Here is an 18,353-nt window from a genome sequence, read left to right on the forward strand (position 1 = left end):
CTAGGACCCACTACTTCCCATAAGTGCATGGGGGAGGCAGTAAGGAGGGCAAATAGGATGGGGAAATGAGACCTTGGTCAGAAAAGGCTTCCTGGAGGAGATAAAATTTTAGTAGAAGGAAATCATACCATTCCTCTCCCTGCTCAAGTTGAATCCAGGAGCAATATCTTTCACTTTGAGGTAAAATCTCAGCGAGATGCCAGACTGCTCATTTTACACATCTCAATCAATCAATCAACTAAAGGCATCTCCTGAGCATAGAGTACAGTCCATAGAGTTTGTAGACGTGATCTCTGCCTACAAGGAGCTTATAGTCTCCACATAGGGGAAATAAATACATTTAAAATCTATTTTAAAACTGCTCTTGGGAAAGAATGAAGGAATTGATTGATAAAATTCTAGCATCTTTGTACCCCAGCCACTAGGCTAATTATAAGTTCCTTGAGGGCATGCATCATTCCCACTTGTATTCCCCCAAGCTCTGCCCACAGTTGGAGCTTAAGAAAATACTCTAACAGAAGGCTGTTTTAGGTTGTTTTTTTGTTTTTAATTCAAGAACCCAGGTCCCAAGCAAGTTCATCATTCAGTTTGAAGAGTGCCCAGCTTGCTATTTAACAACTCTGACTGTTGAGTTACATGTAAATAAAAGGTTAAGAAACCTTAGAATTTGCCTAATACCTTGTACATTTACCAAAGACCTTTCTATTGAGGACTTTCATGCATTATCACCACTGTATTAACCTTTGAAATATCATCGTAGAGTAGACGCAGGATTACCTTCTTTTTACTGAAGAGAAAACCGAACTCTGGAAATATTAGAGTGACTCTACCAAGGTTGTGAGGCAAAGCGAAGGTGAACAAAGGAGTTTTCCAAACAATTAGGTCCATCTCTGAACCGAAGAATCGACTATATTGCAAGCTTAGTGTGAACGCATAAAACACTATGTAATTACTTAAATGTACAATTCCACTCTGAGAATAAAACCGACTCCTCTTCTTTTTACTGAGATCCCACATCCTTCAACAAGTTTTTTCGATTAATTCTCCACATCCCCCAAAACATCAGCCATCTCTAGGTGACTAGCAACTTTGTTATATTGTACTCTCTCAAGAGTCTAGTACAGGGCTTTGCATCAAATAGGTGATCAATAAATAGGATCAGTTGATTGATTTATACTTACACTTAGGCTTAGCACATATGTATATACTTTTATACAATTGAAAATTCAATTATTTATGTTGATTACTGTAAATAGTTTTAAGTCTGTTTCTCTCATTAGAAACAACAGGGTCTAGTGCATAGAGTACAGGCATTGGAATCAGAAGGACCTGAGTTCTAATCACAACTCTGCCTCTTGTCTGCTTTGTGACCTTGGGTACGTCACTTAAATTCTCTGTGCCTCAGTTACCTAATCTGTACAATGGGAATTAAGACTGGGCCCCATGTAGGACATGAACTGTGTCCAACCTAATTAACTTGTATCTACCCCAGAGCTTAGAACAGTGACTGGCATATAGTAAGTGCTTAACAAATACCATAAAAAAAATGGAACACATGCTCCTTGAAAGCAAGGAAGGTGTCACTTCTTTGTCTTGTCCTTTCCATGTGCTCAGTATTGTGAATGGTGCCCAGTGAGTGCTTGGCCCTCTTCTGTTCTCCATCTACACTCACTCCCTTGGTGAACTCATTCATTCCCACGGCTTCAACTATCATCTCTATGCCGATGACACACAAATCTACATCTCCTCCCCTGTTCTCTCCCCCTCCCTTCAGGCTCGTATCTCCTCCTGCCTTCAGGAAGTCTCCACCTGGATGTCTGCCTGCCACCTAAAACTCAACATGTCCCAAACTGAGCTCCTTATCTTCCCTCCCAAGCCCTGTCCTCTTCCTGACTTCCCTATCACCGTGGATGGTATGACCATCCTTCCCGCCTCCAAGCCCGCAACCTTGGTGTCATCCTTGACTCGGCTCTCTCATTCACTCCACACATCCAATCTGTCACCAGAACCTGCCAGTCTCACCTTTATAATATCACCAAGATCCACCCTTTTCTCTGCATCCAAACAGCTATCTTACTGTTACAGGCTCTCATAATAACCCGGCTGGATTATTGTGTCAGCCTTCTCTCTGATCTCCCTTTCTCCTGTCTCTCCCCGCTCCAGTCTATTCTTCATTCCGCTGCCCGGCTCATCTTCCTGCAGAAACGCTCTGGGCATGTCACCCCCCTCCTTAAAATCCTCCAGTGGTTGCCTATCAACCTCCTCACTAAATCAAAACTTCTCACTCTGGGCTTCAAGGCTCTCCATCACCTTGCCCCCTCCTAACTCTCCTCCCTTCTCTCTTTCTACTTTCCACCCTGCAGGCTCCGCTCCTCTGCCACTCACCTCTCACCGTCCCCCATTCACGCCAACCTGCCATTGACCCCTGACCCACATCCTCCCACTGTCCTGGAATGCCCTCCCTCCTCACCTCTGCCAAACTAACTCTCTTTCCCTCTTCACAGTCCTGAGAGCTCATCTCCTCCAAGAGGCCTTCCTAGACTGAGCTTCCCCTTTCCCCTCTGTTCCCTCTCTGCCACCCCTTCACCTCCCCTCAGATAAGCCCCCTTTCCCCCTGCTCCTCCCCCTCTCCCTTCCCCTCCCCTCAGCACTGCACTCATTTATATATATTTTTATTACCTTATTTATTTTGTTAATGAGGTGCACATCCCCTTAATTCTATTTATTGCGATTAAGTTGTCTTGTTTTTGTCCGTCTGTCTCCCCCAATTAGACCGTAAGCCCGTCGATGGGCAGGGATTGTCTCTATCTGTTGTCAAATTGTACATTCCAAGCGCTGAGTACAGTACTCTGAACAGAGTAAGCGCTCAATAAATACTACTGAATGAATGAATGTTGTCATTCATACATTCAATTGTATATGAGTGCTTACTGTGTGCAGAGCACTGCACTAAGCGCTTCGGAGAGTACAATACAATAAACACACATTACCTGCTCACCATGAGCTTACAGTCTACAGGATTATCACTACCACTTCTACTCCCCCCAAAAGCACTCCTTTGATGATATTCTTTAACCCATTATCTAGCTCAAATTCCTCATTTCTTTGGGGGACAAAGAAGGGGGGAAGTGGGACAGACAATTAAGTCTGGAAGTGGGATAGGCAATTAAGGAATCCTGGTTCTCACATTTTTAGCAGATAGATAAAATATATTCCCTGCCCACTAGGAGCTTTCCCTCTAATGAGAGTTGCTGAATTGTAGTGTGGTACAAGGAGAAGGAGGCAAATACAGATGACCCTTAGGAATTAGAGATTCTTAGGAGTTGAGCCCCACATGGGACAAACTGATCACCCTGTATCCCCCCAGCGCTTAGAACAGTGCTTTGCACATAGTAAGCACTTAACAAATACCACCATTATTATTAAATAGATACTGGAATGTTTGGGTGGCAGGGGTATTACGTGAGTTTTTAAAACAAGCTTCATGCCCATAGACAGAAATGGCTAGAGGTGGATTTTAGTTTAGTGGGTCCTAATGGCATGATAATTCATTTCAATCACAAACATTTGTTTCACTAATGTTTCCAAAGTAGAAATGTTCCTTTTGCTCTTTAAGGCAAGACAAATATTTGCTTTCGAGCATGAGGGATGACCAAATGATTTACAAATGTTTCGATGAGCCAGCTGGCCTTCATCAATCAGACAAGGGAAATGCTGTCAAAGGGTTGTATAACCATAATCCAATTAAACTGGGGGGATTGGGGGGTAGCAGTACAGGCGTTGGAAAATGTTTACTCATCCTCTCAGTAACATCTGACAGAGGAGACGAGGCCAGGGTGCATCACTGAAGCAATGTGGCCTAGTGGAAAGAGTTCCAATCCCTAATCCACCACTTGCCTGCTAAGTGACCTTGGGCAAGTGGCTTATTGTCTCTGAGCCTCAGTCTCCTCATCTATAAAATAGGGAGTTAAAAGCTGTTCTCCCCCTTGGACTGAGTCCTGTGTAAGACAGGAATTGTGTCTGATTATTGTAATGCAATTGGCTTGGCACATAGTAAGCGTGTAACTAATACCAAAATTATTAGGCCAAATAAAATCCTTAGCTGTTTCTTTCTCTGGAATGGAGTCTCAGATTAGACAATTGTGGCAAGTCAGCCATTAATTAATATAGAAAAATAAACAGTTTGTTTCTGTAATAATTATAGTCAATCAATTAATGGTGTTTAGTGAATGCTTAGTGTGCAAGTGTTGCAGGGCTGAGGATGGGGTGAATATCAAGTGATTAAAAATGTAAAAATCTCAGTGCAAATACTTAATAATACTTATTAACTATTTGCTAAGTGTTAGGGTAGACACAAAATGATTGGATTGGTCACGGTCCCTGACCTACATAGGGCTCACAGTGGTGTTAGGCAGAGAGTGTGGGTATCATACTCCCATTTTACAGATGTGGAAACTGAAATCCAGAGGGGTTCAGCAACTTCCCAAGGTCACACAGAAGGTTAGATGGTAAAGCTGACATTAGAACCCAGGTCTCCTAACTTGTAGTCCTGTGCTTTTCCAAAAGAACATGCTGTGATCGAAATTTTTGACTATCAATGGATCATCTGGAAAAAAAAATCTAAGAAATGCACTAATGCAGAAAAAGATAGCCAAACGAGATTGTACCACAGGGTACCTCACATTTTCGATTCTCAATTTTCAGAGGTAATGAGAAAAGGAGAAAATAGAAAAAGGAAATGTTCAGGCATTTCAAAAATCTCAGTGTTTAATCAACAACTACGCTCCCTTCCCACCCTACCAGAGAAGACCATAATGGGTTGTTTAAAGGAAAAATTAGGGACTTTTAGGGGAAAGTTAGGACCATTAGAAGGGACACTCTAAACAAGAGGATGGATATCATGTGAGAGAACCATAACCCAGCTCCTCCAAGCATCGTGTTGCCATGGTAGAGAAGCACCATGGCCTAGTGGAAAGTGCGTGAGCCTGGGAGTCAGAAGGACCTGGCTTCTAATCCTGGCTCTGCCACTTATCGTCTATGGGATCTTGGGAAAGTCACTTCACTTAACTCATCAGCAAATTGGGAATTTAGATTGTGAGCCCCATACGGGAAAACATAATTACTTTATATCTACCCCAGCACTTAGTACAGTGTCTGGAACATAATCAGTGCTTCACAAATACACAACAAACAAACAAAAAACCCACAGGATACTTAGTTGAATGGAACAGGGTTTGGCATAACAATAGTATTACCGTCAGTCTTAAGTTCTTTACTTGTATCAATCAATGGTATTTACTGAGCACTTACTGTATTTAGAAGACTCTACTAAGTGCTTGGGAGAGCACAATATAACAGAGTTGGAAGACATTTTTCCATCCCACAAGGAGCTCACAGTCTAGAGAGGGAGACAGGCACTAATAAAAACAAACGACAGATATGTACAGTAAGTGCTGTGGGGCTGTGGGTGGGGTGATTATCAAGTGCCTCAATGCTACAGAGTCAAGGGCATTGGTGACACATAAGGGAGAGGGAGTTGGGGAAATCAGGACTTTACCAGGAAAGGTTTCTGGGAGTAGAAGTGATTTTAACAAGTCTTCGAAGTAGGGAGAGTGATGGACTGGTGTATATGGCAGTGGAGGATGTGGGCAAGGGGTCAGTAGTGAGATAGACAAGATGAAGGTAAAGAAAGTTGGCATTAGAGGAGCAAAGTGTGCAGACTGGGTAGTAGTAGGAAATCAGAGAAGTAAGGTAAGAAGGGATGAGCTGAATGAATGCTATAGTAATAATGATACTATTAGTATTAGTGAGGTTTATTAAATGCTTATGTTCCAAGTACTGTTGCTGTAGGCAGGGAATGTGTCTGCTAATTCTGTTGTATTGTGCTCTCCCGAGCACTTAGTACAATGCTCTGCACGTAGTAAGCACTCAATAGATACCACTGATTGATACTAGGTGTTGTAGATGCAAGATAAACATGTTCCACATGGGTTACACATTCTAACTGGGAGGGAGAACAAGTATTAAATCTCCATCTTGCACTAGACTACTGTGTTAGCCTTCTCTCTGACCTCCCTTCCTCCTCTCTCGCCCCGCTCCAGTCTATTCTTCACTACGCTGCCAGGCTCATCTTCCTGCAGAAACCATCTGGGCATGTCACTCCCCTTCTTAAACAACTCCAGTGGTTGCCTATCAACCTCCACTCCAAACAAAAACTCCTCACTCTAGGCTTCAAGGCTCTCCATCACCTTGCCCCTTCCTACCTCTCCTCCCTTCTCTCTTTCTACCACCCACCCCGCACGCTCCGCTCCTCTGCCGCCCACCTCCTCACCGTCCCTCGGTCTCGCTTATCCCGCCGTCGACCCCTGGGCCACGTCCTCCCGCGGTCCTGGAACGCCCTCCCTCCTCACCTCCGCCAAACTGATTCTCTTTCCCTCTTCAAAACCCTACTTAAAACTCACCTCCTCCAAGAGGCCTTCCCAGACTGAGCTCCTCTTCTCCCTCTACTCCCTCTGCCACCCCCCCTTACCTCTCCGCAGCTAAACCCTCTTTTTCCCCTTTTCCCTCTGCTCCTCCACCTCTCCCTTCCCATCCCCACAGCACTGTACTCGTCCGCTCAACTGTATATATTTTTATTACCCTATTTATTTTGTTAATGAATTGTACATCGCCTTGATTCTATTTAGTTGTCATTGTTTTTACGAGATGTTCTTCCCCTTGACGCTGTTTATTGCCATTGTTCTTGTCTGTCCGTCTCCCCCGATTAGACTGTAAGCCCGTCAAACGGCAGGGACTGTCTCTATCTGTTGCCGACTTGTTCATCCCAAGCGCTTAGTACAGTGCTCTGCACATAGTAAGCGCTCAATAAATACTATTGAATGAACATGAGGGAACTGAGTCACAGAGAAGGGCAGTGACTTGCCCAAGATCGCACAGCAGACAAGTGATGGAGCGGGGATTATAACCAAGGTCCTCTGACTCCCAGGCCTGTGCTCTTACACTGTTTCCCTTTAAAGCCTATGGATAAAAGGAGTTTCTGTTAAGGCTGACAGACTTTTGCTCCATCTCCCTCCCTTCCCCTTCCCACTCATGGCGGAGATGCTAATGTGCTCTGAAACAATCAGAAGATGGGCAGCCAAAGGGAGAAAAAGCCATTTATAACCCACCAACTGGATAATAGTCCCCTCAGTAACTGAAAGTATGACGTAGTGTACAATGTAGTGGATGAGCTGTTCCCAGGCTTGTAAAGAAATAAGAATGATTATCCCTTGTATGGGCAGCTCCAGTTTAAAGGTGCGCCTTCTAGCTAACAGAATGAGGTAAACGGTTTTTTAAATGGGCAGTTTGGTGGCCTAAGGCAGAGCTTTACCACAAGAAAACCTCTTAAATTTAAAAGGAGTAATTTTAAATTTAAAAGGAGTAATTTTCTTACTTGTGAGTTCCTTCAATTCTCGCAACTTTCAGTAGCACCCAAGTACATATCTTATATACTCTAATGCTTTCTCTTCTCTCCACTTTACTGTCTCCCCAACTGTCTCCTTGAGAGCAGGGATTGGAGTGTGTCTACTAATTCTACTGAGTTCTCTCAGGTGCTTAGTACAGTGCTCTGCATCCAGAATATAAACTCATATACTACTGATGGATTGATTACTAGCTTCTACACTACTTTTTCAGGGAAGAGTTGCACCAAGATTCACCAAAATGCACTGCAGAATCTTCACTGAAACAAAGGGACTGAGTTTATAACGATATATTTCTTTTGCCTGAAAGAAGCCTGCTTCACATCTCACCAGTGGGGAAGAATAGTTGGGCCCAGAATCAGGCTCATCTTTCTCAACTGGTAGAAGTAGAGGATGACTAGCAAGTGTGATCACCCAAACCACTGAATTCCCCTTTCATTGGAGGCTCATGCAGTTTCTTTTTTTGGGTTCTTTTGAGGCACTGATTCTGACATTTTGAAGGAGCAGCTTGCTTTCTACCCAGGGTTGCTGGGGGCTGGGACTGGAGCCCCAAACCTTCCAGTCTCTTCTCATTACTCAAAATCCCCTGGGGACACAGGTTAGCAATGGTCCCTGGAAGCCTGAAACTGTTTCAGGGCTTCTTCTCATGTTCAGGAAGGCTTCCATATCAGGAAACCTAGAACTGAAGTTGGGAAGCTCTCCCGGCTTCTAATAGGCTCTAGAAAGGTTTTGTTTCAGTCCTGATTTCCTCTCCCTTCCAGAATCTCCTGATAATAATAATAATAATAATAATAATAATGGTAGTAATAATATTTGTTTAGCACTTACTCTGTGCCAAGCACTGAACTAAGGGGGCTGAACAAGAAAAACCAGTAGGATCCACATGGAGCTTCCGGTTTAAGGGGGAAAGAGAACAGGTATTGAATTCCCATTATGCAGATGAAGAACTTGAGGCCCTGAGAAGTAAAGTGACTTGCCCAAGGTCACACAGCAAGCGAAATGGCAGAGCCAGGATTAGAACCCAGGTCTTCTGACTCCCAGACCCATGCTCTTTCTACTAGGCCAGGATGCTTCCCCTTGCAGAGCCTCCCACTCTGACTCTGCTGTTGAGTTCCACCACCTTGTACGAATTGTACTTTCCAAGTGCTTAGTACAGTGCTCTGCACACAGTAAGCGCTCAATAAATACAATTGAATGAATGAATGACCTAGTGGTGAGGCTTGTGTTTCCTACACATTTCCTACAGCATTTCCTAGATTCAATCCTTCCTCCCACCCAAACAGCTACCACCCTGTTCTCATCATATCACAGCCACCTACTGCATGAGCCTCTATGTCCTCCCACCTCCAACCTCTCTTCACTCTAATCTGTATTACGCACTGCTGCACTGATCATTTTCTCCAAGCGGCCCTTGATCCACATCTCTCCTCTTTCAAGCCCTCTCTAGACCGTGTGCTCGTTGTGGGCAGGGAATGTGTCTGTTCACTGTTATACCATACTCCCTCAAGCACTTAGTATATTCAAAACTCTCTTAGAATTCAATCAGCCTTTGCAGATTAATTTTTCAGCACTCCAAACTGTGTGTACCCTCCAGCCAACTATTGCACTGATGAACTCATTTATACTCATCCACAGCAGACATACATATACAGTTACTTTCTCAACTATACAATAATTGCTTTGGACTTCTGTAGTTGTAAACATTCTTATGTTTGTCTTTCCTAATGGGGGGAGGCTCCTTGTGGGGAGGTAACGTGTTGTATTCTCATGTACTTAGTACACAATGTGCTGCACCAAGTAAGAGTAAAGAATAATACTAATAAATACTATTACCAAAGGGTCCTGGGAGAGGAGCACAAAGTCTGCAGAGCAAAGCCACAGGGTACCTCAGCAACCTTCCCATCACCACATCCTGGGCCCCCTGCTCCCGGCACACCCTGGGCTTGGAGGTTCCCGGGAATTAAAATAGCAGCAGCATTCAGCCTCTCAAGATTTTCGATGTTTGGGAAGCTTTGGTTGTGCCTGGATTCTCAATGACCTGTGTGGTAGGATCCTAAGGCCACTACAAGTCCCCATGTTCACGGCACTTTTAAACTGTCTTTTGTGTTGTTTTGTATTTATAGTATTTTAACGTTTCCACTGTGTTTGCTAAATCTTGTCCCACCTTATTTTTAATAATAATAATGTTGTTATTTGTTAAGTGCTTACTATATGCAGAACACTGTTCTAAGCACTGGGGTAGATACAGGGTAATCGGGTTGTCCCACGTGAGGCTCACAGTCTTAATCCCCATTTTACAGATGAGGTAATTGAGGCACAGAGAAGTTAAGTGACTTGCCCACAGTCACACAGCTGACAAATGGCAGAGCTGGGAGTCGAACCCATGACCTCTGATTCCAAAGCCCAGGCTCTTTCCACTGAGCCAAGCCGGCCAGGGATAGTGTCTCATTCTTGTCAGTGTACTTTTTCCCAGTGCTCAGTAGAGTGCTTTGCACACTATAAGCCTTAATAAACACTGTTGCTGTGAGCTGTCATTGTGGGCAGGGAATTTGCCTACCAATTCTAGTGTATTGAACTCTCCCAAGCACTTAGTACAGTGCTCTACACACAATAACCTATGAAACCCACCAATCAATTAAGCAACAGTCAATACTACACCCCTAAAATTAGTAGACTTGATCCCTTCCCTAAAGCAACTTGCAATCTAATATCAATCAGGGGTATTTATTGAGCACTTACTGTATGCAGAGTTCTGTATTAAGCACTTGGGAGAGTACGATAGAATTGGCAGATATGTTCCTGCCTACAAGAAGCTTACAGAATAGAGAAGGAGACAGACAACTGATATAAATAAATTACAGATATGTACATAAGTGCAGTGGGGCTGATGGTGAGGTGAATAAAGGGTATAAATCCAAGTTCAAGGGGGCTGCAGAAGAGAGAGGGAGCAGAATGATTGCTTATATGGGCAAGGCCTCTTAGGGGAGATATGATTTTAGGAGGACTTTGAAGGTGGGGAAAATGACAGCAAGGCCTATTGGCAAGAGCACAGGCTTGGGAGTCAGAGGATGTGGGTTCTAATCCTGGCTCCGTCACTTGTCTGCTGTGTGACCTTGGGCAAGTCACTTAACTTTTCTGTGTCTCAGTTACCTCATCTGTAAAATGGGGATTAAGACTGTGTCCAACCTGATTACCTTGTATCTACCCTAGTGCTTAGAACAGGGCTTGCCACATAGTAAGTGCTGAACAAATACCATAATTATTATTATTCTTATTGTAGTCTGTTGGCTACATAGGGGGAAGGAGTTCCAAGTCAGCGGAAGGATGTGGGCAAGGAGCTGGTCAAGAGATGGACAAGAGCAACACATAATGCAATAGACAGATAAGATAATTAAAATTTACTGCTTCCAGGTGAGCCAAGAGGTGTCTGGCAACCCCAAGAGAGCTGCCTGAAGCTGCTTTCTTCTCCATATCCCTTATCGGGTCACAGTTGTAAGGAAAAAGGCCTGGTGGGCAGGGATCCCCTCTACTGACTTTGTTGTATTGAATGTTCCTAAATGCTTAGTATGCAGCTCTGCACATAGTAAGCACTCAATAAATACCACAGAAAAACCAAAAACAAAGGGTGAAGCAACCTTTAAAGGCAGCGAGTCATAGTTTATGGCCTTTCCACCTGGAATTTTCCTCCCAAGAAACCTCAGGGATTTTATAATCAATTACCGTGGATTCACTTTACTTAGTACAAACCTTTTAAACAGAAAAAGGCTGAATATATTGCAACAATAAAATTGAACAATAAAATCCAACAATAAATTGAAAATGATTTATTTATGCCCAAAGGATAATTTTAAAAAATCAATTAAAATATGCATCATATTTGCAACAGGTGATAGCACAAGTCTGAAAAAGCAGGAAGGATCTGAGCAAATTCACCCTGCTGCTTACTGGATTGGCCAATCTTCCTTGGGTTTCAGCTTGCCCCCAAAGTGACCGATAATCAATCAGTCGATCATATTTATTGAGCATTTACTGTGTGCAGAGTACTTTGCTAAGCACTTGGGAGAGTACAATATAGCAGAGTTGGTAGACATGTTCTCTGCCCACGATGAGTTTACAGTCTAGAGGGGGAGACAGACATTAATATAAATAAATTGATCCTGGAAATATACATAAGTGCTGTGGGGCTGAGGGAGGGTTGACTGAGGGAGGGTGGAAATACAAGTTCGAGTGACACAGAGTGAGAGGGAGAAGAGGAAATGAGGGTGGACTTTATCACAGAGGGCCTCTTGGAGGAGATGTGCCTTCACTAAGTCTTTGAAGGTGGGGAAAGTTAGGGTCTGTTGGATATGAAGAGCAACAGTGATCCAGGCCAGAGGCAGGATGTGGGCAAGAGGTGGGTGGTGAGCTAGATGAGACTGAAGGACAGTAAGCAGGCTGGTACTAGAGGAGCAAAGTGTGTGGGAAAGCAGTGACTTAAGTTAGGAGGGGGTAAGGTGACTGAGTGCTTTCAAGTTGACAGTAAGGAGTTTGTTTGATACGGAGGTGGATAGGCAATCACTGGAGGTTCTTGAGGAGTGTTTTTATAGAAAAATAATCCAGGCAGTGGAGGGAAGTACAGAGTGGGGAGAGACAGGAGGCTTGGGAGGTTAGCAAGGGGGTGATACTAATGAAGACGGGAAAGGATAAGTGCTTGGACTAACATAGCAGCAGTTTGGATGGAGAGGTGAGGGAGGATTTTAGTGATGTTGTGAAGGTTGAATCGCCAGGATTTAGTGACAGGTTGAATATGTGGGTTGAATGAGGTTTCGGGCTTGTGAGATAGGAAGGTTAGTGGTGCTATCTACAGTGATGGAAAAGTCAAGGAGAGGACTGTGTGCTAGGCACACAGTAATTGCTCAGTTTAAAACATTGATCGATTCATGATTGATGGATTTATTCGCTGCTCCTTTGACTAAAAGTGTGCAAGAGAATCTTTCTCCTAGACATTCAACATCCTGCTCCCTCCTGACATTGTCAACTTTAAACCGAAGGACAACTCTCCTCATGACTGATTTTCTCATTGATTTTCTTATTGATTACAAAAATGGGAAAATAAAAACAACTAAGTTCTGCTTCTTGAAAAAAATCAATATTTTTCCAATACACATTTCCCAACCTGAAAGAGTATTATCTCCCCAGTCACGTCAGGGAAGTAACACTCTATGGCGCTCAATTTGCTTACTCATTATTATGATGCTTATTAAGGGTTTACATAATGTGCCAAGCACTGTTCTAAGCACTGGGTACATACAAGTTAATCAGTTTGGATACAGTCCCTGTCCCACATGGGGCTAACAATCTCAATCCCCATTTTACAAATGAGGTAACAGAGGCCCAGAGAAGTGAAACAACTTCCCAAAGTCACACAGCAGACCCATGGGGGAGCCAGCATTAGAACCCAGGACTAAAAGAAGCAGCACGGTGTAGTGGAAAGTACACGGGCCTGGGTGTCAGGAGGTCATGGGTTCTAATCCTGGATCTGCCACTTGTCTACCGTGTGACTTTGGGCAGGTCACTTAACTTCTCTGTTATCTCAGAGAAAGTTATCTCATCTGTAAAATGGGGATTGAGACTGTGAGCCCCACATGGGTCAGGGACTGTGTTCAATCCAATTTGCTTGTATCTACCCCAGTGCTTAGTCACAGTGCCTGGCACATAGTAATCGCTTAACAGATACCACAATTATTATTATTATTAGGTCCTTCTGACTCCCGGGCCTGTGCTCTATTTACTAAGCCATACTTGCTAATAGTGATCCTAATCAAAGGGACTGAATTACAATACAAAATCAGAGTCATTGTACAGAGACTATATAAATAGAATATGGTATGAATACAGAATGACCTCAGTATTAAAATCATACCAAATGAAAACAGATGTATGAGATAAAATCAATACGAGCACTCAGGTTTGAGAAAAGTACCATACAGAAAGATAAAAGATTTAGGCAGTGTGAGAACAAATGCATTAGACAGAAGTGATATGCAAGTATCTTCCAAAAAGAAGCACTTTGTAGAAATCATTCTTTTCACCCAAAGGAGGACAGTTCTGCTGGACATTTAATTTATAGCAACTTTGTCTTAGTGCCTGTGGGTTATATTAAAAGGAACACTCACTTCAAAACATTTCTTCAATCTGCCTGGGGGACAGAAGCCTTTATGCAATCTATATCACCTAATATTTGTGCATTTGTAAAAGAAGAGCAGGCAGATATGTGGGTTTGGAATGGGTAGGAGAAACAAAGAATAAAAGAGGCATTAAATTACTGAGTTGGTGGTATCGCAACCTTTCTATAGCACTACTGAGGAGATCAGAAGTCTGCTCCTAAATAACTATTACAGTCCTGAAATTTCTTTTCACAAAGCTGTATTGCTTTTCATGGGATATCAAAAGCAGGATAAAGAACAGAAGAAACAGAGCAAATCTGACTAGCATAACAGTGGTCTGTATTGGTGAAATTTTGGACCAAGAGGTTTAGACCAAGAGGCAGTGTACATAAAGGAAACTACGTTATGAATACAGACATTAGATAATTTGGAGAAAGAAGTGTCCACTCTCTGCACTTCTATATTCAACAGGCCAAAATGTCTATTGTTCCCCAGGGTTACAATACATTTATTTGAAGATAATTCATTTTTTGCTAACTCTTTAATGCTTTATGTGATCTTACTGACAATCTGTAAGAAAACACCAAAACCCACAACCACCCCAACAAAAATTCAGAATAAAATATTGATATTTCAATACACAGTGTCAGTGTAAAATACTTATAGCTAAGAGTCTTAGGCTGGATCTCTAGCTGGTGTCCACCAGGCAATGTTTTGTGTAGACATTTCAGTTGACACTGATACTTCCCATTCTCTTCATAAAGTAATTTGCTACTGTATAACAGTGACAAAGACTGCACCAAAACCACACTCCGTTTGGAAGCATTTCATTCTCAGAACAATAATTGTCTAGCCCCAAAGGAGAGCTGTTTATATTGTTTCATGGCCCGTATCCTGCCAACACAATCTACTTCCTGGCAGGAGGCATTATCCCAGTTCTCATACTGAAATCACTTGACTTTGCATAGCATAGAAATGTTGCATTGCCCAGACATATTCTGAGAGTCACATAATAATAATATAATAATAATAATACTCTTCCCACTTCAAAGCCTTAATGAAGGCACGTCTGCTCCCAGAGGCCATTCCTAAGCCACCCTTTCCTATTCTCCCATTCCCTTCTGCATCGCCCTCCCAGCCCCACAGCACTTACATACATATATACAATTTAGTAATTTATATTAATATATGTCTCCCTTCCTCTAGACTGTAAGCTTGTTTGGACAGGGACTATGAGCTTGACTTAGTGGAAAGAGGAGGGGCTTGGGAGTCAGAGGATGGGAGTCTAATCCTGGCTCCTCTACTTATCTGCTGTGTGACCATGGGTAAGCCTCTTCACTTCTCTGTGCCTCAGTTACCTCATCTGTAAAATGGGAATAAGACTGTGAGACCCCCGTGGGACAATCCGCTTACCTTGTATCAACCCCAGACTGCTCGGCACATAGTAAGTGCTTAACAAATACCATTATTATTATTATTACTGTACTCTCCCAAATGATTAGTACAGTGCTCTGCTCACAGTAAGCACTCAATAAAAACAACTGAATGAATAATAACGACAATGACAATAATAATATTTTTTAAGTACTTACTATGTGTCAAGCACTATTCTAAGAGCTGGGGAAGATACAAGCTAACCAGATTGTATACAGTAGTCCCTGTCCCTCATGGGAATCACAGTCTTAATCCCCATTTTACAGATCAGGGAACTGAGGCACAGAGCAGTAAAGTGACTTGTCCAAGGTCCCACAGCAGACAAGTGGCAGAGCTGGGATTAGGTCCTTCTGACTTCCAGGTCTGTGCTGTATCCACTAGGCCATATTGAAAACATTTAATTTTCCAGCTGGTGAAAATGGAACAATCTTTTTTTTTTAATGATATTTGTTAAGTGCTTACTATATGTCAAACAAGGTTGTAAGCGCTGGGGTAGATACAAGTTTACATGTTAATCAGGTTGGACACAGTCCCTTTTCTGCATGGAGCTTGCAGCTTAAATAGGAGGGAGAACAGAACTGAGGCACAGAGAAGTTAAGTGACTTGTCCAGGTTCTCACAACAATCTTAAGCAGAAGTCTTCTTTGGTTTTGGGAAATCTACTAAAGGAAAGAAAACACACCTGGCTTCAGCCCCACAGAAAACCGATCTCTAAGGTACAGCTAACATCCACCGCCCCAGTAATTACGTAGTTTAAATGTTTGTAAACAAGTTAAAATTGGAAAATTTAAATATAAACCTGGTTGAAGCCTGCTTTTTTCTTTTTGGAGAAAGGAATTCCTCTACCCCCACAAGAAATCATTTTTAAAGCTCACAAACTCTACGTTTTCTTTGGTGCCACAGAACGAAATCCTCTCTGTATGTCTAGACTGGAGAAGTGACAAACAGAAGGCTCTGAAAATCATTCTTCTTTTACAAAAGCTTTGCAATGATCCATTAAAACCCAAGATCATGAAAGATGAGAAAAAAATAAGTTAATACCAAACATTTTCTCAACATCCTATTTGGTCACAAAAGCAAGTAACCACTGATTTGCCAAAGATTTTAACCACTTCGGAAAATTTGTGAATTTTCTTTCTCTGAACAATCAGACACTGTGGTCTGCATATTAATAGTGGATTCCCCTGTCTTGTATCTCTAGCTTCATGCCAGAGCCAGACCCTAGCTCCATTTTACATGAATATTCACTTTACAATCTTGTGTTTGTAATCACATTTTTTCGAAGGCAGAACAATTTTTTAATTTTCCCATTATCTCTCGCATATGCCATGCTTCTTCAGAGACCAAGTTAGAAAACCTCCAGGAAGACTCACTGAACAACAATGTCTGAGCACAAGGAGCAATAAGTACATACTACATCCAACCAGAATTTGAAATCCATACATCAAAATTTTGGTAAAATGCTTATCACTTACTTTGGTAGAGTTTTCAAGTGGTTTTCTCTTAACTCTAAGATCCGCAATTTCACAAGTCTGTGGAAATGGATGGAAAATATTTCTTAATTTACACAGAGAAAAATCAGATACATCGCATACAATGGTTTAAGGGATTTGTCACGAGGCAATTTGAGCAGCTCAAAAATACCAATAAATTCAAAGGTTGGATAAGCCCTTGGGGGATAGATCCACATTGTTATGAGAGGTGAAAGTTAGGGAAGTAAAGTATTATGCATTCAATCATACTTATTGAGCCTTTACCATGTGCAAAACAGTGTACTAAGCACTTGGGCCAGTACAATACAACCAGAGACAAATTCCCTGCCCACAATGAGCTCATAGGCTAGAGGGGGAGACAGACATTACTATAAATACATAGGTTACAGCTATATACAGGCCTAGTAGATAGAGCACGGGCTTGGGAGTCAGAGGTCTTGGGTTCTAATCCCAGCTCTGCCATTTGTCTGCTGTGTGATCTTGGGCAAGTCACTTCACTTCTCTGTGCCTCAGTGACCTCACCTGTAAAATGGGGCTTGAGACTGTGAGCCCCATGTGGGACAGGAACTTTGTCCAACCCGATTTGTTTGTGTCCACCCCAGGGTTTAGTACAGTTCCAGGCACATAGTAAGCATTTAACAAATGCCATAACTTTTTATTATTATTATTATTATATGTGCTGTGGGGATGGGAGGATGAATGATGCTATGAATATATATATGAACAGACTTGGTCCTGGTCAGACATCACACAGTTCCCCCCGATCAATCTCAGAGACAGATATTGGGGCAATTGACTGGCTCAAGATTAGCCTTTATGAAGGTCTTCTGAAAAATATTTGGAGATAACTGCTTCTACTGGAGAAGTATCAGGGCCAGGGACAAACACTACAGCCACTCAGGACCAGGGTCTGGAAATACTGCTCTGCATAGGCCTGTTCTCTTCTTTCTCTGTCAACCACCACCACCCATTCCCAGCATCACACCATCAGCTCACCCTGATTCCCGGGCTCAATCCTCCCTGGGGCCCTGCCCCATTTCCCTGTCTAGAAGATGCAGCCTGGGATCCCCAGTCCATCAAGGACAACCTGGACCTCTTCCCAACCCTGCCCCTGCTCTTCCTTCCTATCACAGAGACCTGGCTCACACCAGATGATCCTCTCTTTCCTGTTGATCTCTCCTGGGGGATGGGGAGTTGGGGTGACCATCTCCCACTTGTTTTGTCTCACTGGAAAGAGAGGAAAAAGTTGAGCTGCTTCCATCCCTCAACTTCTCTTGTTCTGAAGCCCAGCTTTGATGTCTTTCTCACCTTCCTTTGGTCCCTTTTTCCTCCCCATACTGATCTTTGGGGACAGAGTTGGTGTGTATGATTTCTTCAGCTACCCATTTCTTCTCATCCTCATTTTCCCCTATGTTCTGCTCCAACCCACCCAGTCCACTCACCTACTTGGACAGAACTGAATCTTCTCATCACCAGCCAGTGTACCATCTCTCCCTTCAGCTCTAAAACCTCACTCTCTGACCACAACTTATCAACCTTTCTTCTTTCCCACACCCTTCCTCCTTGCAAAGCTGCTCTCATCTTGCCAAAGAGCTCCAAACCTTAGATACCCTCCACTTTTTGGTCCCCCTACCCAACCTGCCTTAACTTGATGCATAGATTTATGCCATTAAATCCACCTCCTCCTCTGAACAAAACTCCCTCCACCCCCTGTCTCTCTGTTGATCTCATGCCAACAATCCTAGCCCTGGATTACTTCCACAGTAAATTTCCTCCACTCATCAACTGAAACTGCTCACCCCAAGGTCTCCCATGTCCTCC

General features: G+C 42.9%; 1 protein-coding gene across 3 annotated transcripts in view; it reads right to left on the reverse strand.

Annotated features, from left to right (window-relative positions):
• The window catches only part of LRRC7 (leucine rich repeat containing 7), a 551,725-nt gene that overhangs the window by 251,028 nt on the left and 282,344 nt on the right, over positions 1-18,353 (reverse strand). For all 3 annotated transcript variants that reach the window (XM_039911928.1, XM_039911927.1, XM_039911926.1), the window contains exon 7: positions 16,515-16,571. In XM_039911928.1, the coding sequence (XP_039767862.1) occupies positions 16,515-16,571 (57 nt within the window). The remainder of the gene's footprint in view (positions 1-16,514; positions 16,572-18,353) is intronic.

This window comes from Ornithorhynchus anatinus, chromosome 4, assembly GCF_004115215.2.
Source record: "Ornithorhynchus anatinus isolate Pmale09 chromosome 4, mOrnAna1.pri.v4, whole genome shotgun sequence".
NCBI lineage: Eukaryota > Metazoa > Chordata > Mammalia > Monotremata > Ornithorhynchidae > Ornithorhynchus > Ornithorhynchus anatinus.